This window comes from Phyllobates terribilis, unplaced genomic scaffold, assembly GCF_046119375.1.
Source record: "Phyllobates terribilis strain yellow unplaced genomic scaffold, ASM4611937v1 Scaffold_13__5_contigs__length_258822181, whole genome shotgun sequence".
NCBI classification, from domain to species: domain Eukaryota; kingdom Metazoa; phylum Chordata; class Amphibia; order Anura; family Dendrobatidae; genus Phyllobates; species Phyllobates terribilis.
Genome location: NW_027362773.1, coordinates 97,899,849 through 97,916,178, shown reverse-complemented (window position 1 = coordinate 97,916,178; position 16,330 = coordinate 97,899,849). Strand labels below are relative to the sequence as shown.

Below are 16,330 nucleotides of genomic sequence, written 5' to 3'. Positions count from 1 at the left end.
AAAACGCAGAGTGGGCACGCAGCCTTAGTGCTGTTCCCGGGTGCTGAACGCTGCCCTCCTCATGGTTCCCTACCGGCGCTGCGATCAGCACCAGCAGAGACCGTGATGAGGGTAGTAGTGTCTGCTCCCGCAGTGTCCACCTGTGTAAAAATAAGAATAAAATAATAAAATCCATATAGTCACATCTCCTAGGTGTCCCCAACTGTAATCCACGGGACCGCTGAAGCTGGGGAGAATGAGCGGCTCGAGCTGTGTCCTGTCACTCACAGAGCGCAGCTCCGGAGCGACTCATTCGCCCCGGCTTCAGCGGTCGCATGGATTACCGCAGTGGACACCTAGGAGAGGTGGGTATAAGGATTTTATTTTATTTTTACAGAGGTGGGTACACCGCGGTAGCAGACACTACAGCCATCATCATAGTCCCTGCTGGTGCTGATCGCAGCGCCGGCAGGGAACCATGATGAGGGCAGTGTTCAGCACCTGGCACTTGGGAACAACGCTAACTGTAGAGCTGATTCCAAGGCGCGGGTACGTGACATACTGATGACACACAGATTTCATCTGTGTGTGTTCAGTGTGAGACAGTTTTGCGGACCGTGGATCCGCAAAAAAACGGACATGTCAGCGTGTGGAGCACACGGTCCGTGGAAACACACTTACTTGTGTTCAGACCCATAGATTTCAATAGATCTGCGTGTGTCAGTGTCTCCGGTACGTGTGGAAGCTGTCACCACTCGACCCGGAAACAAGGACGTGTGAAAGAGGTCTAAGGCTATCAAGAATGAGCTTTAGTAAACGGGAAATTTGCTGCCGAGAACAATGATATTCTATTAACGCAGAGCGATCATGTTGGTGATTATTCTGTGCGCATGAGTGCGTTCAGCCTATCTATGCTATTAACCGACCATCGATCAACTTTATGTAGCCGATTGGCGGCGATTTAATGCCCGGTGGTCACAGTGTAGATGTAATTAATGACTTGGTGACTCATGACAGTCCCAGTAATTGGATAGAATAGTCTTATGCAATCGGATATTGTGGTGAAAAAACAACTTTAAACTTTGACAAATCAAAAAGTGTGTTTTTGGGTCTTTTTTTTTTTTTTTTTTTTTTTTTTAAGACCTGCCAGAATTGTCAATTTGTGGGGTTCCAGGTGCTGATAATCCTTCTCCAACCCACTGACAAGGACAAACGGCAGGCAGCTGCATTTGGGTCTTTCACACTCATGACCCAGAAGTTTCAGAGAATTTTTAGCATGTCCCTCTTCTTACTGAGGGATTAGGAGCAGAGAAGGTGTTTGGCTGCCGCAGGGTATTCTATATTTTATTATCATGGGCAAGTGCAGTGCTCCTATTTTCAGCAGACCCTTCAAAATTGGATGTAGCAGCAGCAGTGCACATGCTCGACCCCCTCCCCGCAATTTAGTCAGTGTCATGGAAATTGAGGAGTCGGAGGTTTGGCTTACAGACTCCACAGCCCTGCCCCCCCCTCCCCAGTAATTTGGTTGTTCTTACTGGAATACCCCATTAATGCTGCCCTTGGTCTTCCTTATCTTGATCACTGGGTTTTGCATTTTTAGAACTTCACATAGCTAATTGTGAGATTCGAATCATCCGCTGGTGTCCCTGCTATACTAGGTTACTTTAGCTATGCTGCCCATGTAATCTGGTAATTGACACTTGTGCTGTCTGTGGTGTAACCTCACCTGTCCTTGATACCTTTTACACCTGTCTTTCATGTACAGAACTAGAAGTTTCAAATATTGCTGTAATTCACACCCCTCTTGTTGAATATGCGCTTCTCTAGACTGTATTAAAGGGATATTTAAAGGTCCAGTAAGCCCAAAAGAAGGGTTGTAAGTGGAGCTTAGTCTGTGTGGCTGTTCACAAGTCTGCAGACTGAATGGTCCACCCCCTTTTAAAAAAAAAAAAAAAAAAAAAGAACAGATCAAAACCAGACAAGTCCTATTTTGTTTTTTTTATGGAAATCTATGGGTCCATGAAAATCACAGACAGCACACAGATGCAATTAGTGTGTCGTCCGTTTTTAATCTTATTGCATTTTATTAACTCTTGTGAGAAAATCAATGATCTAAACTGACACATTGAATATCTGATCCAAAAACCAGTAACATCACTGTCGAAATGAGGCGTCATGCATATGGGTGTGAATGAGTCTAGTAGTGTTCAGCTCATGGAAGGTTTCTGCTCCAATCGGTCATTGCTTTTTTTTTTTTTTTCCTTTTGTTCTTATATTGGTAACATTCATTTTTTAAATTTCCTGGTTGTTTTTTATTTTTTCATAGAAAAAAGTTGCCCTAGTTAAAACATGCTGCGTTTTGAAGGAAACGCCATAGAAGCAAAAAAAAAAGGCCCCCCTGATCCTAATGTAGAAGGAATCTGTTCCAATCATACCCATCCATTTTATTTTTTATTTAAAAGGTGGCAAAAATGTCAGTGATTGATACTATTTATAATAGATCGAGCTGTAATAAAACACTTTGTCTTTCCAGAAATGATTAAAGATTTAGTCGTGATAACATTAAAGGTTACTTCTCCTCTATCCTGGGTGCTGCATTGATTCTGGATTTGCTGGTGGTCACTAGATGGAGGCGTTATGTGGGTGCTGGTGGAGGGGGCTGTTGTATAACGTGAGGACAGAGGCTGCTTCCTGTGTATCTAGGTCCTGATTGTGCCCGGTGTCTTAGCTGAGTCAGTTGACCTACTTTTTGCTGTGACCTTGATTCGCTCAGATAGGTGTTAGTGTGCACATGATTGCCTTAATCATGCAGTTAGGCCAGTCATGTGACCAGCAGCAGCAAAAGGCGCAGGTTCACAATCTGTACACCCTACTGCTCCCCTGGTCTTTACCCTCTGATGCCTTTTGCAGTTTTGGCATTGCATAAATATCTTATTTATTGCTCTGTCATCAGCCACTTCAGCCTTGAAGCGAAGCAAACTCTCTACTTTGTATTGTGCCAAGGCTACAAACCTTCTTAAAGAGTGCCTATTTCCATGATGGATTCCTTTTTAGAAGTAAATGCATTAGTAGAAGTACTCATGAACTGCTTTTTGAAATAATTTTCCATTTGATAAGGTATGAATTAGCCAGTGCTCCCAACTCCCTCAATTTCCCCTTGGAAATCATATTGCAAGTCCCTCTTTTGATGTACCATAATTGCAATTAATCGGGGTGTGGAGCTCCTAAATCCATTACTGCTTTTGGAAATGCAGGATGATTATACCAGAATACATTGTTGCCAATTTTCTGAATTTTCGTTGGCCACTTTTTGGTTCGACAGCACAAGAACCTTTTTTCTTTTTTACCCCCTTAGAAGACCTTTTTTCCTGATGACCATATTGGGAAAAGTGTTTGTTGTGTTTTTTTTTTTTTTCCCCCATCTTATCCTGTAACTAAATGAAAGAACATGTAAAAAGATAATCGGGAAACTTTGCGAACAATTTTTTTTTTTTTTCTTTAATGGTTAAATTGTATCCTTTTGGGTACAAGTACCAAAACAATTCCCTTTTTTCCGACTAGAATAAAGAGCCCGAAGTCGTATCAAATTCATTTACAAATGTAGGTGATGGTAGCCCTCATTCACATGTCTGTTTTTGGTGCTCATTATTTTATTTATTTATTTGTAGCTTGAGAATCTTTCATCAGCTTTTCTTTTTTTTTCCTCCTTCACCCTCTTTTGTTTATGCACTGATAGGATGTAAAATGGAAAGGCCCAAAGGAGTATTCCAGTCTTTGGTTGGACGCTTTCACGATTGTCCGAACAAGGGACTTGTGTCCCCCATTTTTCCCTGGCTGCACAACTGCAACCATGAGGAGTTTATTACTGTGGCCATTCGCCCTCCACACTATTCAGTATCTACTTGCCGCTGTCTTGCGTCTTAATTTGGAAGCCTGGAATACCCCTCAAATGCATAACTGTGGATGTGATCATTCCAAAAATAATGGTCCTATAGTGTCCTTAAGGGTTCGCTCACACTGGCATATAAATCGGACTAGTGCAAACCGATAAAAAAAATCAGATTGCGCTCGGACCAATGTTATTCAATGAGTCAGTGCAGATCTGCATGTTTTTTCTCCGTTGTATTCTGCATGAAAAAAAATAATTAATCACAGCATGCTGCTATTTCACTCTGAAATTGAACAGTGCGGGAAAAAAAAGAAAAAAATCACATGCCATACGGACCAACAGTATAACATCCACAGGTTACAGTGCTCAGGTCTGATTATTATTAATATATATATATATATTTTTTTTAGCTAAATAATTGTCTTTTAGTTACAAGATGTTTCCCCCCCCCCCCCTTTTTTTTTTCATTACGCAATATTTTACTAATTTGTGCAGCTAAGTCTGTCCTGTACACACAATCCCGTCATGTCTCCTCATACTGACGGCCAAGTAATTTGCTTACGATCGCATCTTATGACTCAGACCTCATTTTCCCTCTATGTGACATTTAGCATTTACAGATTTTTTTTTTCTCTTTATGTGCAGCTTTTTGAGAAATGAGAAGACTAATGTAAAACAGACATCATCTACATCCCTGTGCCAACACTGTAACCAGGCCAACAGGAGAAAGAAATGGCCTTGTGTTTACTGAGCGGAGGGAGTATAAAAATTGGGGGTTGAGAAATCTTACCTATTTCTGCTAGGTGCAGGAGGTATGGAGCTGTGCAGGATACAGAGCTATTGGTGTGAATTTGGTCATATCCAGCCTCTTTAGGTCATACTGTTAAAGGGTTATTCACAGAATAACATTATTTTTCATGAAGCAGAGTAAATGCATACTTGTTCCTTCCTATACAGACTAATACCGGCGCGCGAATTTTGGAGCGTTTTTCACTTTTTTCATAACATATCAACAATAAGAACATGGAAGAGTCCAGGAGCCATTTGGTGAGCTGCATATCCTGCTACATGTTGACAGACTTGCCAGTGGAAAAGCCAAACTTCACATGTCAGAAATGCAAGCTTGTGTCCCTGTTGGAGGAAAAGTTGCGAAATCTAGAAGAGAGGTTAACTACCTTGAAAATCATTAAGGAAGGTGAAGAGTTCTTAGACAGAGCAGAATTATCTCTTCATGATACAGAAGGAGAAGAAATTTGAACTGCACCTGACGAAACAGAGGAATGGAAGCATGTGACCCAGAGAAGCAGGAGGATCGAGAGGCAGTCAGCACCCATACTGCTCAGGAACCAGTACCAGGCTCTCACGCAGGAGAACCACGAAGAAATACAGCAAGATAAGACTTTACCCACAATGAATAACCTTGTAAGCCCTCAGAATCCTCCTGGATGGAGAAAGAAAAAACGGAGAGTGGTGGTCATGGGGGATTCCCTGTTGAGAGGAACAGAGGCCGCTATCTGCAGACCAGACATAACCTCAAGAGAAATGTGCTGTTTTCCCGGTGCAAAAAATTAAAGATGTGTCTGACAGGATATCAAGACTCTTCAGACCTACAGATCACTACCCATTCCTGCTAATACATGTGGGGACAAATGACACCACAAGAGAGGACCTGGAAACCATCTGCAGTGACTTTGAAGACTTAGGCAAGAAAGTGAAAGAATTGGGAGCGCAGGTGGTCTTCTCATCCATCCTCCCAGTGGATGGCCATGGAACAATGAGGTGGAATAAGATTCTACAGGTGAACAACTGGCTACGTCGATGGTGCCGTCAACAAGAATTTGGATTTCTGGATCACGGAATGAATTACCTATACGATGGACTACTTGCTAGAGATGGGGTGCACCTTACGAAGACTGGAAAACATGTATTTGGAAGTCTTCTTGCTACACTCATCAGAAGAGCTTTAAACTAGAACAATGTGGGAAGGGAAGCAAAAGGCCAGAAAAAGCCATACAGCTGACAAATACTATTGAGATCTCTGCTACTGGAAGTGGAAAGTAAGAACAAAGACAAAAAAATTTAAATAATAAAAATCACAAACTAAAATGTTTTTATACAAATGCACAAAGCATGGGCTACAAACAATGAGAATTGGAACTACTAACGCAGGAAAAGAAATATGATGTCATTGGAATCATTGAAACTTGGTGGGACGATACACATGATTGGAATAAAAGGCTAAAAGGATACAACTTATTTGCAAGAAACAGACTTGATAAACGAGGAGGAGGTGTCGCATTGTATGTTAGAAAAGCGAATATCTGCACAGAGATTGAAGCTTCAGAGACTGGGAGTTCTGTGGAAACTGTTTGGGTAAGAATACAAGGAGAGAACAACGGAAAGGACACCATTGTAGGCATTTACTACAGGCCACCTGGGCAAGCTGAAGATATGGATGAACTCTTTATGTATCAAATGACCAAGTTCTCCAAAAAATATGACTTGGTGGTCATGGGAGATTTCAACTATCCAGACATTTGTTGGGAATCTCTCTCAAGTAAAACTAACAGGTCAAGCAAATTCTTATCCTCTCTTGCTGACAACTTTATCTTCCAAAAGGTAGGAGAGAAAACAAGGGGATCTAATCCTTATAAACAGGGAGGAAATGGTTGAGGAGGTAAAAGTGGCAGCGATCATGCTATTATAGAATTTTGGATAACTAGAGGAGGAAGACATGTGAAGACTCAAACTGCACGGTTAGATTTCAGAAAGGCTGATTTTAAGCGACTCAGAAAGAGAATAGGAGGGATCCAATGGCTGGATGTCCTTAAGGACAAAAATGTCCAGGAAGGATGGGAAATGTTTAAAAATGAGATTCTCAAAGCACAATCATTAACAATCCCGAAAAGTAGGAAGAATGGGAAGCATTTAAGGAAACCAGGATGGATGAACACAGAACTTAAACACATGCTAAAAAGAAATAAAGAAATGTTTATCAAATGGAAAGAGGGAGGCATATCTAAAGAAGATTATAATGCAGTCTGCTGAACCTGTAGGGCACGTACCAGGTTAGCTAAAGCTGACAATGAATTAAGGCTTGCAAGAGATGTCAAAAGCAATAAAAAAGGATTTTAGGGGTATGTAAAAAGTAAAAGAAAAGTCAAAGATGCTATAGGATTTTTACAGGATGAAAATGGTGAAATGGTAAGAGAATGATGAGAAGGCCGAACTTTTTAATTCCTATTTTGCATCTGATTTCTCTCAGAAAGAAAATGTTACATCAACTGATCTTCACTGTCCTATTAACCCATTACTTGCCAAATTAGCAATTTTCATTTTTTTTTTTTTACCTAATTGGACCTAATTAGAAAATCTTAGTTGCTAGAAGCAAAAAATTAGGCGTCCCAAAAAAAGGACATTGGTAGATAACTTGGATTCTTCTATTCCTTTAATAACCCATTATCTGTAAACAGAGAGATTGTGAGGGAATATTTAGCTAACATAAATGAGTTCAAGTCTTCAGGTCCAGATGAATTACACCCCAGAGTACTGAAGGAGATCGTAGAAGAAATTTTAGAACCACTCTCTATAATCTTTGAAAATTCTTGGAGAACAGGAGAAGTCCCAGAAGACTGGAGAAGAGCAAATGTTGTTCCTATCTTCAAAAAGGGGAAGAAGGTGGACCCAGGGAACTATAGGCCGGTGAGTCTGACTTCTATACCAGGAAAGATCTTTGAACAAATTATTAAACAACATGTATGTAAGTACCTGGATAAGAATGAAGTGATTAACCAGAGTCAGCATGGGTTTGTAACTAACAAGTCATGTCAGACTAACTTAATTTCCTTCTATGACAGAATCGCTGACTGGGTGGATCAGGGAAATGCTGTAGATATAGTATATCTTGACTTCAGCAAAGCATTTGACAAAGTATCTCACACCATCCTTATTGAAAAAATTACCAAGTATGGAATGGACAAGGCAACTGTTAGGTGGATTCAGAACTGGCTTAGTGATCGGACTCAAAGAGTGGTCGTAAATGGCTTCACATCCAGTCGGATGAATGTCTCAAGTGGGGTACCACAGGGCTCTGTCCTGGGACCTGTATTGTTCAACATCTTTATCAATGATTTAGATGAAGGAATTGAGGGTAAACTGATTACATTTGCTGATGACACAAAGCTAGGAGGGATAGCTAATACTAGAGAAGAGAGAGAGAGGATTCAAAAAGACCTAAATAAACTGGAGCAGTGGGCAGCAACCAACAGAATAGTTTTTAACAGGGAAAAATGCAAAGTATTATATCTGGGCAATAAAAATGAAAAAAGCGTATACAAAATGGGAGGAATAGAGCTAAGCAACAGTACATGTGAAAAAGTCTTGGGTATACTAATAGATCATAGACTGAACATGAGTCAACAGTGTGATGCAGCAGCAAAAAAGGCAAATACAATTCTGGGATGTATTAACAGAAGCATACAGTCTAGATCACGTGAAGTCATTATCGGACTTTACTCCTCTTTGGTCAGACCTCATCTGGAATACTGCGTCCAGTTTTGGGCACCGCATTTTTAAAAAGACATCGACAAACTGGAGCAAGTTCAGAGAAGAGCGACCAGAATGGTGACCGGTCTGCAAACCATGTCCTATGAGGAACGGTTACAAGATTTGGGAATGTTTTAGCTTGCAAAAAAGACGACTGAGAGGAGACTTAATAGCTGTCTACAAATATCTCAAGGGCTGTCACATTGTAGAAGGATCATCTTTATTCTCATTTGCACAAGGAAAGACTAGAAGCAATGGGATGAAACTGAATGGGAGGAGACAGATTAGATATTAGAAAAAACTTTTTGACAGTTAGGGTGATCAATGAGTGGAACAGGCTGCCACGAGAGGTGGTGAGTTGCCCTTCAATGGACGTCTTCAAACAGAGGCTGGACAGACATCTGTCTGAGATGATTTAGTGAATCCTGCTTTGAGCAGGGGGTTGGACCAGATTACCCAGGAGGTCCCCTCCAACTCTACCATTCTATGATTTAAAGACAAAGTTTCTTCTTGTATCTATTTATTTACTTTTTTCCAATCTCTATCTGCCCCTCTGTGCATCCACCATCATAGTAGAATGGTTTGTCCTACTCTTATCTGCTAAAATTACACTTCCCAGCAACACTTGCTCCTCCCCAGTGTTGCACGTCCCACCCTCCCTCTCCTCTGGGCTCTTGCTGGCAACCCTATTTCACTTGAGTTTTCATCAAGATAATATAAGTGTAGAGTCCACCTTATGCTTCTGTTCACTCTCTGCTTCAGTATAAAAGGATAATCAGCCGCACTCGTCAGTGCAATGTCTGTTTCTTTATTATTGCATTATACATAATAATCCACCACAGTGCAAAACATGGAATATTGGACGTAAATGATTTTATTTATTTTTTTTCCCCCCAACATTTCAACCCAAGCCTGGGTCTTTTTCAAGAGTCGCTATTTCATGCTTCACAAACTTATACGAAATGATGGTAGGGATGTACGGCGTCCCCAATCCGGCATTGGTGCCAGTGGAATCTCCTGCGGAGCACAGTCTCTGTGGTGGTTCACTCTCTGCTGTTCAGTGCCCTGCCCAACCCATTTTTGTTTTGTTTTGTTTGTTTTTCTACCATCTACATCAGCCCCTTTGTGGTTTTACATCATTTAAGTGGTTCTATCAGAAGTCAGCTCTTCTACCCTCCTCCACAATGGCAGTGTACAGTCATGGCCAAAAGTTTTGAGAATGACACCAAAATTATATTTTCACATGATCTGCTGGCCTCTGGTTTTTATTAGTGTTTGTCTGATGTTTATATCACATACAGAAATATAATTGCAATCATATTATGAGTACCAATAGGTTATATTGACAGTTAGAATGAGTTAATGCAGCAAGTCAATATTTGCAGTGTTGCCCCTTCTTCTTCAAGACCTCTGTAATTCTCCCTGGCATGCTCTCAATCAACTTTTGGACCAAATCCTGACTGATAGCAGTCCATTCTTGCATAATCAATGCCAGAATTTGTTGCTTTTTGTTTGTCCACCCGTCTCTTGATGATTGACCACAAGTTCTCAATGGGATTAAGATCTGGGGAGTTTCCAGGCCATGGACCCAAAATCTCTATGTTTTGTTCCATGAGCCATTTAGTTATTACCTTTGCTTTATGGCAAGGTGCTCCATCATGCTGGAAAAGGCATTGTTGGGCACCAAACTGCTCTTGGACGGTTGGGAGAAGTTGCTCTTGGAGGACATTCTGGTACCATTCTTTATTCATGGCTGTGTTTTTAGGCAAGACTGTGAGTGAGCCAATTCCCTTGGCTGAGAAGCAACCCCACACATGAATGGTTTCAGGATGCTTTACAGTTGGCATGAGACAAGACTGGTGGTAGCGCTCACCTCTTCTTCTCCGAATAAGCTGTTTTCCAGATGTCCCAAACAATCGAAAAGGGGATTCATCAGAGAAAATGACTTTGCCCCAGTCCTCAGCAGTCCACTCCCTGAACCTTTTGCAGAATATCAGTCGGTCCCTCATGTTTTTTCTGGAGAGAAGTGGCTTATTTGCTGCCCTCCTTGAAACCTGCCCTTGCTCAAAGAGTCTCCGCCTCACAGTGCGTGCAGAAGCACTCACACCAGCCTGCTGCCATTCCTGAGCATGCTCGGCACTGCTGGTAGTCCGATCCCGCAGCTGAAACAGTTTTAAGATACGGTCCTGGCGCTTGCTGGTCTTTCTTGGGCGCCCTGGAGCCTTTTTGACAACAATGGAAGCTAAATCCTTGAAGTTCTTGATGATGCGATAGATTGTTGACTGAGGTGCAATCTTTGTAACTGCGATACTCTTCCCTGTTAGGTCATTTTTGTGCAGTGCAATGATGGCTGCACGTGTTTCTTTAGAGATAACCATGGTTAACTCAAGAGAAACAATGATACCAAGAACCAGCCTCCTTTTAAAGTGTCCAGTGATGTCATTCTTACTTAATCATGACTGATTGATCGCCAGCCCTGTCCTCATCAACACCCACACCTGTGTTAATGGATCAATCACTAAAACGATGTTAGCGGCTCCTTTTAAGGCAGGACTGCAATCATGTTGAAATGTGTTTTGGGGGTTAAAGTTCATATTCTGGGCAAATATTGACTTTGCAAGTACAGTAAATGCTGTTAAGCTGATCACTCTTTGATATTCAGGAGTATATGCAAATTGCCATTACAAAAAATGAAGAAGTAAACTTTGGAAAAATTACTATTTGTCTCATTCTCAATACTTTTGGCCATGACTGTAGAGCTGTGTTGTTTTCCTGTTGCTGTCAGATTAGTGATGTGAAACTGCAAATTCTGCTCGGTTGATGCATATGGCAGAAGATAATCTTCTGCAATCTGCATCCATGATGCCTATGCATCACTGGTCTCTCGGTAGCAGGCAACAAACTGAGCTCAATCCTTGTACACACAGCCCCATCTTGCAGAAAATCTTTTTTTTTTTTTGACTCCTATAGACAGCCCCATCTTCCTTATATTACTCTTCTCAGCCCCCTTTATATACCGCTCCATCCTGCAGTAAATCTCACATTTTTGGCAGTCTATATACAGTCATTAGTATAGCGTGTCTCTCCTTTCTGTCACCTATATGAACAGCCCAATCCTGGAGTTGGTTATCAGCACACCGACACTGCTGCTTCCTGGTATGAGTTTGTGCAGGGTACTGAAGGAGGCTTCACCCCTTTCATTGATATCATCCCTCGGAATATAAGCTCCTTTCTAGACAGAGCACAGCTATGCTGGCAGAATTGACTGGGGATTGTAGAACTAGAAGATATTTGGGAGCCTGGAGGAGCCTCCTTGGGGTGCTGATGTGTGCCAAATGGGACAGGTTTAGAAACGGCTTATATTGACGAGAAATTAATAAGTGGGAGTACATTGTTATAAGGCTACATTGTGACATAGGATTTAAAGGCGTATTCCTAATTGGCTTCTGTGTTATCCAGCATCCTAAGTAACTGAAGGAAAAAAATAAATCTTGCAGTTTACAAGTCATCCAGGAGAAACAGAGTAGGGGGCAGAGTACACGTCCATCTGTGAATCTCAATAGAAAACAGTGTTACAAATGGCATATATTCTTTATAAATTCATTTTAGAGCTGTTATATTGTGATATTTTATGTATTGCTCTTAAAGTGTTTTTTTTTTTTTGTTTGTTTGTTTTTTCTTTTACTCCGTAAGTGTCCATTGTTGTCGCCTCTAATGTTCATAGTTAGACCCCCACCTATCAGACATGTATAGATGGAATACCCCCTGTATGAGCAATGAACAATAGATGAGACGCTTTCCCAACGATACAAAAAAAAGGAGGTTATTTTGGGGAGATATTTCACGATCTGCTTTTAAAGCTGACATATTTCTTTGCCTTCGATGTCTTGTTTTGATGTGACTAGAAAATCTTTCTGCGCCATGACTTACAAGTTTAGGTCAATGTGCTGCAAATATGTATCTAGGCTTGCATCCTGTTCACGTGATACTCAACACATGGCATTCCTAAAGCATCCCCTTCTTGTTCAGTGTCTGTACAGACTTTGCTTCGGTAATCTTATTTTTTTTTTTTCCAGAAAGGGATTTATTTGCACCAGGCACTGTAAAGTCTTATGCAATCGAGAAAACTGTACTCCCTGTATTATGGGGAAGGCAACAATATTTCAAGTAGAAACCCCAAAAACACTGTGAATGCACTTTCCATGGACATGCATAAGTGCGCCAGATTTATAACCTTTCCCCCACCCTCCCATTATTTCAGTGATTAACAGACGACAGGACCATGATCAGCAGGTGACCAACTTTCAAGTCTCCCCAAAATAAAAAAGAAAAATCTTCAATTTCTTACGGCTTCTCTTTCACCACAACAGTTTACTTTTTTTTTAGGTGAGTGTTTTTGTTTTTAATAGCCTTGTCTTGCATGGTGTCCCATCATTATGTAACCTGCTGTTTACATATCGTGTAACATGGAAGATGTCCTGAAATCGAGAGATAAAGAGGATAATATGTAATGCCATACCCCAACCTCTGACTGTTGTATAAGGGAAGCTGCGCTCCCTGCCCGCACGCCCTTCCCAGCTCCTGATTCTGCTTCTTTCTGCACATTTACGCTTTTGTGTGTCTCTCTCCTTCAGATGTTCCAATGGCTGACCAAAGAATGGATATCACTTCAACTATTGATTTCATCTCCTCGGGTCCGACTGACCTCATATCTAGCTCGCTCAGCACAGGCGGAATGGAGTGCAACCGAAAAAGGAAAGGCAGTCTGACAGATTATCAGTAAGTGGCGTCCTAGCGGGCGAGAGTTTACGGTTAGCTGCTGTATGGATTGTGCATAACATGGGGAAACATGGCATCAAGTACATGCTTTTAGCGATATATGCTAGACTTTTTTACCGCTGCATTACTAGGCAGGTTTGCTATACTTGAGCGACAGCATGCATGCTCTGTGGAGAGTCGGCTGTACGTGTCAGAAGTGATCTGCCATTGTCCTCTTATATTCAGTTGACTAAATGTGCATATAATATGGGACAGCTTGGAAAATGGTCCAATCCTAGCTTTTGTCAAGACCTATAAAAAAATCATGATGACCTCATGGATAGCTTCCATCAAAATCTATGGGATTCACCATTAAGTCTTAAGTCTGTCTTTGATCAGCTGATAAATAGAACTAGGTGGTAAATCGTATATAAATCGTGAAGTCCTAACACTTGGTAAATGGGAGAAAAAATATACATATATTTTTTGCAACTCTACCAAACCATAACTTTTTTTTTTTTTTTTTTTTTTTTAAACTTTTATACATTCTATTTCTTTGCACCTTTTTCACTATTTAAAATTCAGTAAGAATAACTAATTAAATATTAGATTGCTACAATGGTGGGGTTACCAAATATGTATTTTTCTTATTTTAACGGGGATATTCAGTATTTTTGTTTAAAAAATAATGCTTAGGCACACTATCAGGCAGGTAGTTGCTAACTACCTGTTTGTTGTGCTCGGAGCCGTTCTCTGCTGCAAAGGTTTTTTTTTTTGTTTGTTTTTTCTATTTATTTTAAAGGGAACCTGTCATGTCTTATCTGCTATATAAACTGCCCCCATAGCGTTGTTAGTGATGCAATGTGCATCACTAACAAACTTTTTTTTATTAAACTTAGTGGTAATATAATGAGGATATAACATTTTATGTACTTATACTCATAACCTGCTCGTTCATTTATATGGGTGTGATTCTCACATTCAGTCAGGGCTGGCACCGTTCACGTATTTGAATTTTGCTCCCGGTGAGCGCTGAAGTCAGTGTGGGGCGCTTGAGCAGTATGATACGACCGGCAGTAAAGCTTCCAGCGCTGGGAGCAGCACATGCGCTATGATGAGCGACTCCCTGCGCAGTGAGGCTGTGTACTTTCCAGCTTCACTGCGCATGCGCTATGATGAGCTGGTGCATGTGCAGCTGGAAGCTCTTTACTCTTTTTGTGCTGAAGACTTTTACATGCAGTTGTTGTTTTTTAGTTTTGTTTTTTGTTTTTTTGTTTTTTTTCTTCTGTTTTTAGCACTTTTCCATCCAGCCTTTTAATTTCTCTCTGCAGCAGGTTCTATAAGACCCTTGCACTCTTTATGTAACTACTGCACATATAAAGATTAAAGGTGTTATCTCAGTGAAGGTCACTATGAAGTTCTATAATCCCTTACTGGCCAGCTTGTCCAGGAAAAACTAATTACTAGTCCCGTTATATGCAGGCAGCAGGGAAAGGGAATGCAAGGGAATATTTTAATGTATATAGGATCTATATTGCAGATACTGTAGATACAGTCTAGTGGTAATTTGTGTGAAGGGACCTGATCACTTTTGCACTGTTGTCCCATGTCATCCAAGCTATTCGTCTATTTTGGTTACTGTATGAATGAGCCAGCTGCACGACCCTGTGCTGCACGACCCTGTGCTGCACGACCCTGTGCTGCACGACCCTGTGCTGCACGACCCTGTGCTGCACGACCCTGTGCTGCACGACCCTGTGCTGCACGACCCTGTGCTGCACGACCCTGTGCTGCACGACCCTGTGCGTGATGGGTCTTATTCCAGATCAGGAGCTCATCCGGCCAATATCCCGGTTATCTATGGTTGTACATGCTATTAAGTTGCATCTCATCCCAATTCTAATCATCCCCCCTCTAAATACTGGCTGTAGTTCTACGTTATCTCGGTGCATTTGTGTGTGTTGTTTTTTTTTCATCTTTAATGTAGCAGCTGACAAAAGTCGTGACAACTTTCTGATCGACAGAAAAAAAAAATTGTGTTCATTATGTTTTCCCTAGAAAGATACAGCTGATTGACAATTATGTCCCATTTTATGGACTGCGGCATATGAATTTTCATCAGTGTGTTTTTTCCTTTTTTTTGTTTTTTTATTATTCTTGTTTCCATAGCAGCTACAGTAAAAGGTGTGTATATGAACTATACATACAAAAAAAATGTGAATAGAGCCTTAGGAAGTACCGATTAAATGACTAGATTGGCCTTCAATTCTAATGTCCATGGGCGCCATGAAACTAATACACAAAATGGTTCCCAGGAGAATAAGATCCGTGGGAGAATGTAGACTTTACATTTCCTGCTAAAAGGAAATGGCTATTGTTTCCCCTGATCTAAGCCTTCATTTACACTTTCTGACTGCGGTTATTTTATAATAATCTTTTTATTTATATAGCATCAACATATTCTGCTGCGCTTTACAGTTCAGACAATTTACAGACTTTATGGGCACTGTCCCCATTGGGGCTGACAATCTACATTCCCTATCAGTATGTCTTTGGAGTGTTGTCATCATCATTCAGATCAACGATATACTAATGATACAACCTTTTTTACCCCTTACAAGTCTATTAACACCACCTGCAAAAGACATCAATCATTTGTGGTTTTGGCCAGTACAAAACTAATCCATGACTATAGTGCCCACCATTGCCTGCCTAAACTATTGCAACATTCTACTTCATGGTCTTCAATCGTACACCAATTGTACCTGCTGCCCAGTAAATTCACTTTTCCCCTTAAGAGTCCCCTATATACATCAGATGAAAATTGGCACAAACTGAAGTTTTCAGCAAGAGGAGCCGACCATCTGAGAGTCCTCCCGACTCTTCCTCCAAGAAGTGTCAGGGGAGAGACGGATCGAACCATTGAAATTTCAACGCCCGATCCTTTTTGTTTTCATTGGTGATTTTATTCGGTTTCTCCCCCGTGGAAAAAAAAAAAAAAAGAACATTAAGCTGAGCCGAGCACCCATATATTGACTCGGGAGAGATTGCTGATTGCACAGTGAACGTTTGTCCGACCGCTATCTACTGGGTATTGTCAGCTCCTACCTCTCCAATCTGCCAGTCTCTACTGGTTATGTATTGCTTAGAGAATTCAGT

At 41.0% G+C, this 16,330-nt stretch overlaps 1 protein-coding gene across 2 annotated transcripts in view; it reads left to right on the top strand.

Moving 5' to 3' along the window:
- BMAL1 (basic helix-loop-helix ARNT like 1) overlaps window positions 1–16,330 on the top strand; it is a 53,548-nt gene that overhangs the window by 18,682 nt on the left and 18,536 nt on the right. Inside the window, exons 2-3 of one of the 2 annotated variants that reach the window (XM_073658253.1) lie at window positions 12,675–12,799; window positions 13,048–13,192. In XM_073658253.1, coding sequence (XP_073514354.1) covers window positions 13,056–13,192 — 137 coding nt within the window. In that variant the 5' untranslated portion in view covers window positions 12,675–12,799; window positions 13,048–13,055. The remainder of the gene's footprint in view (window positions 1–12,674; window positions 12,800–13,047; window positions 13,193–16,330) is intronic. The other variant, XM_073658254.1, reaches the window with a different exon arrangement.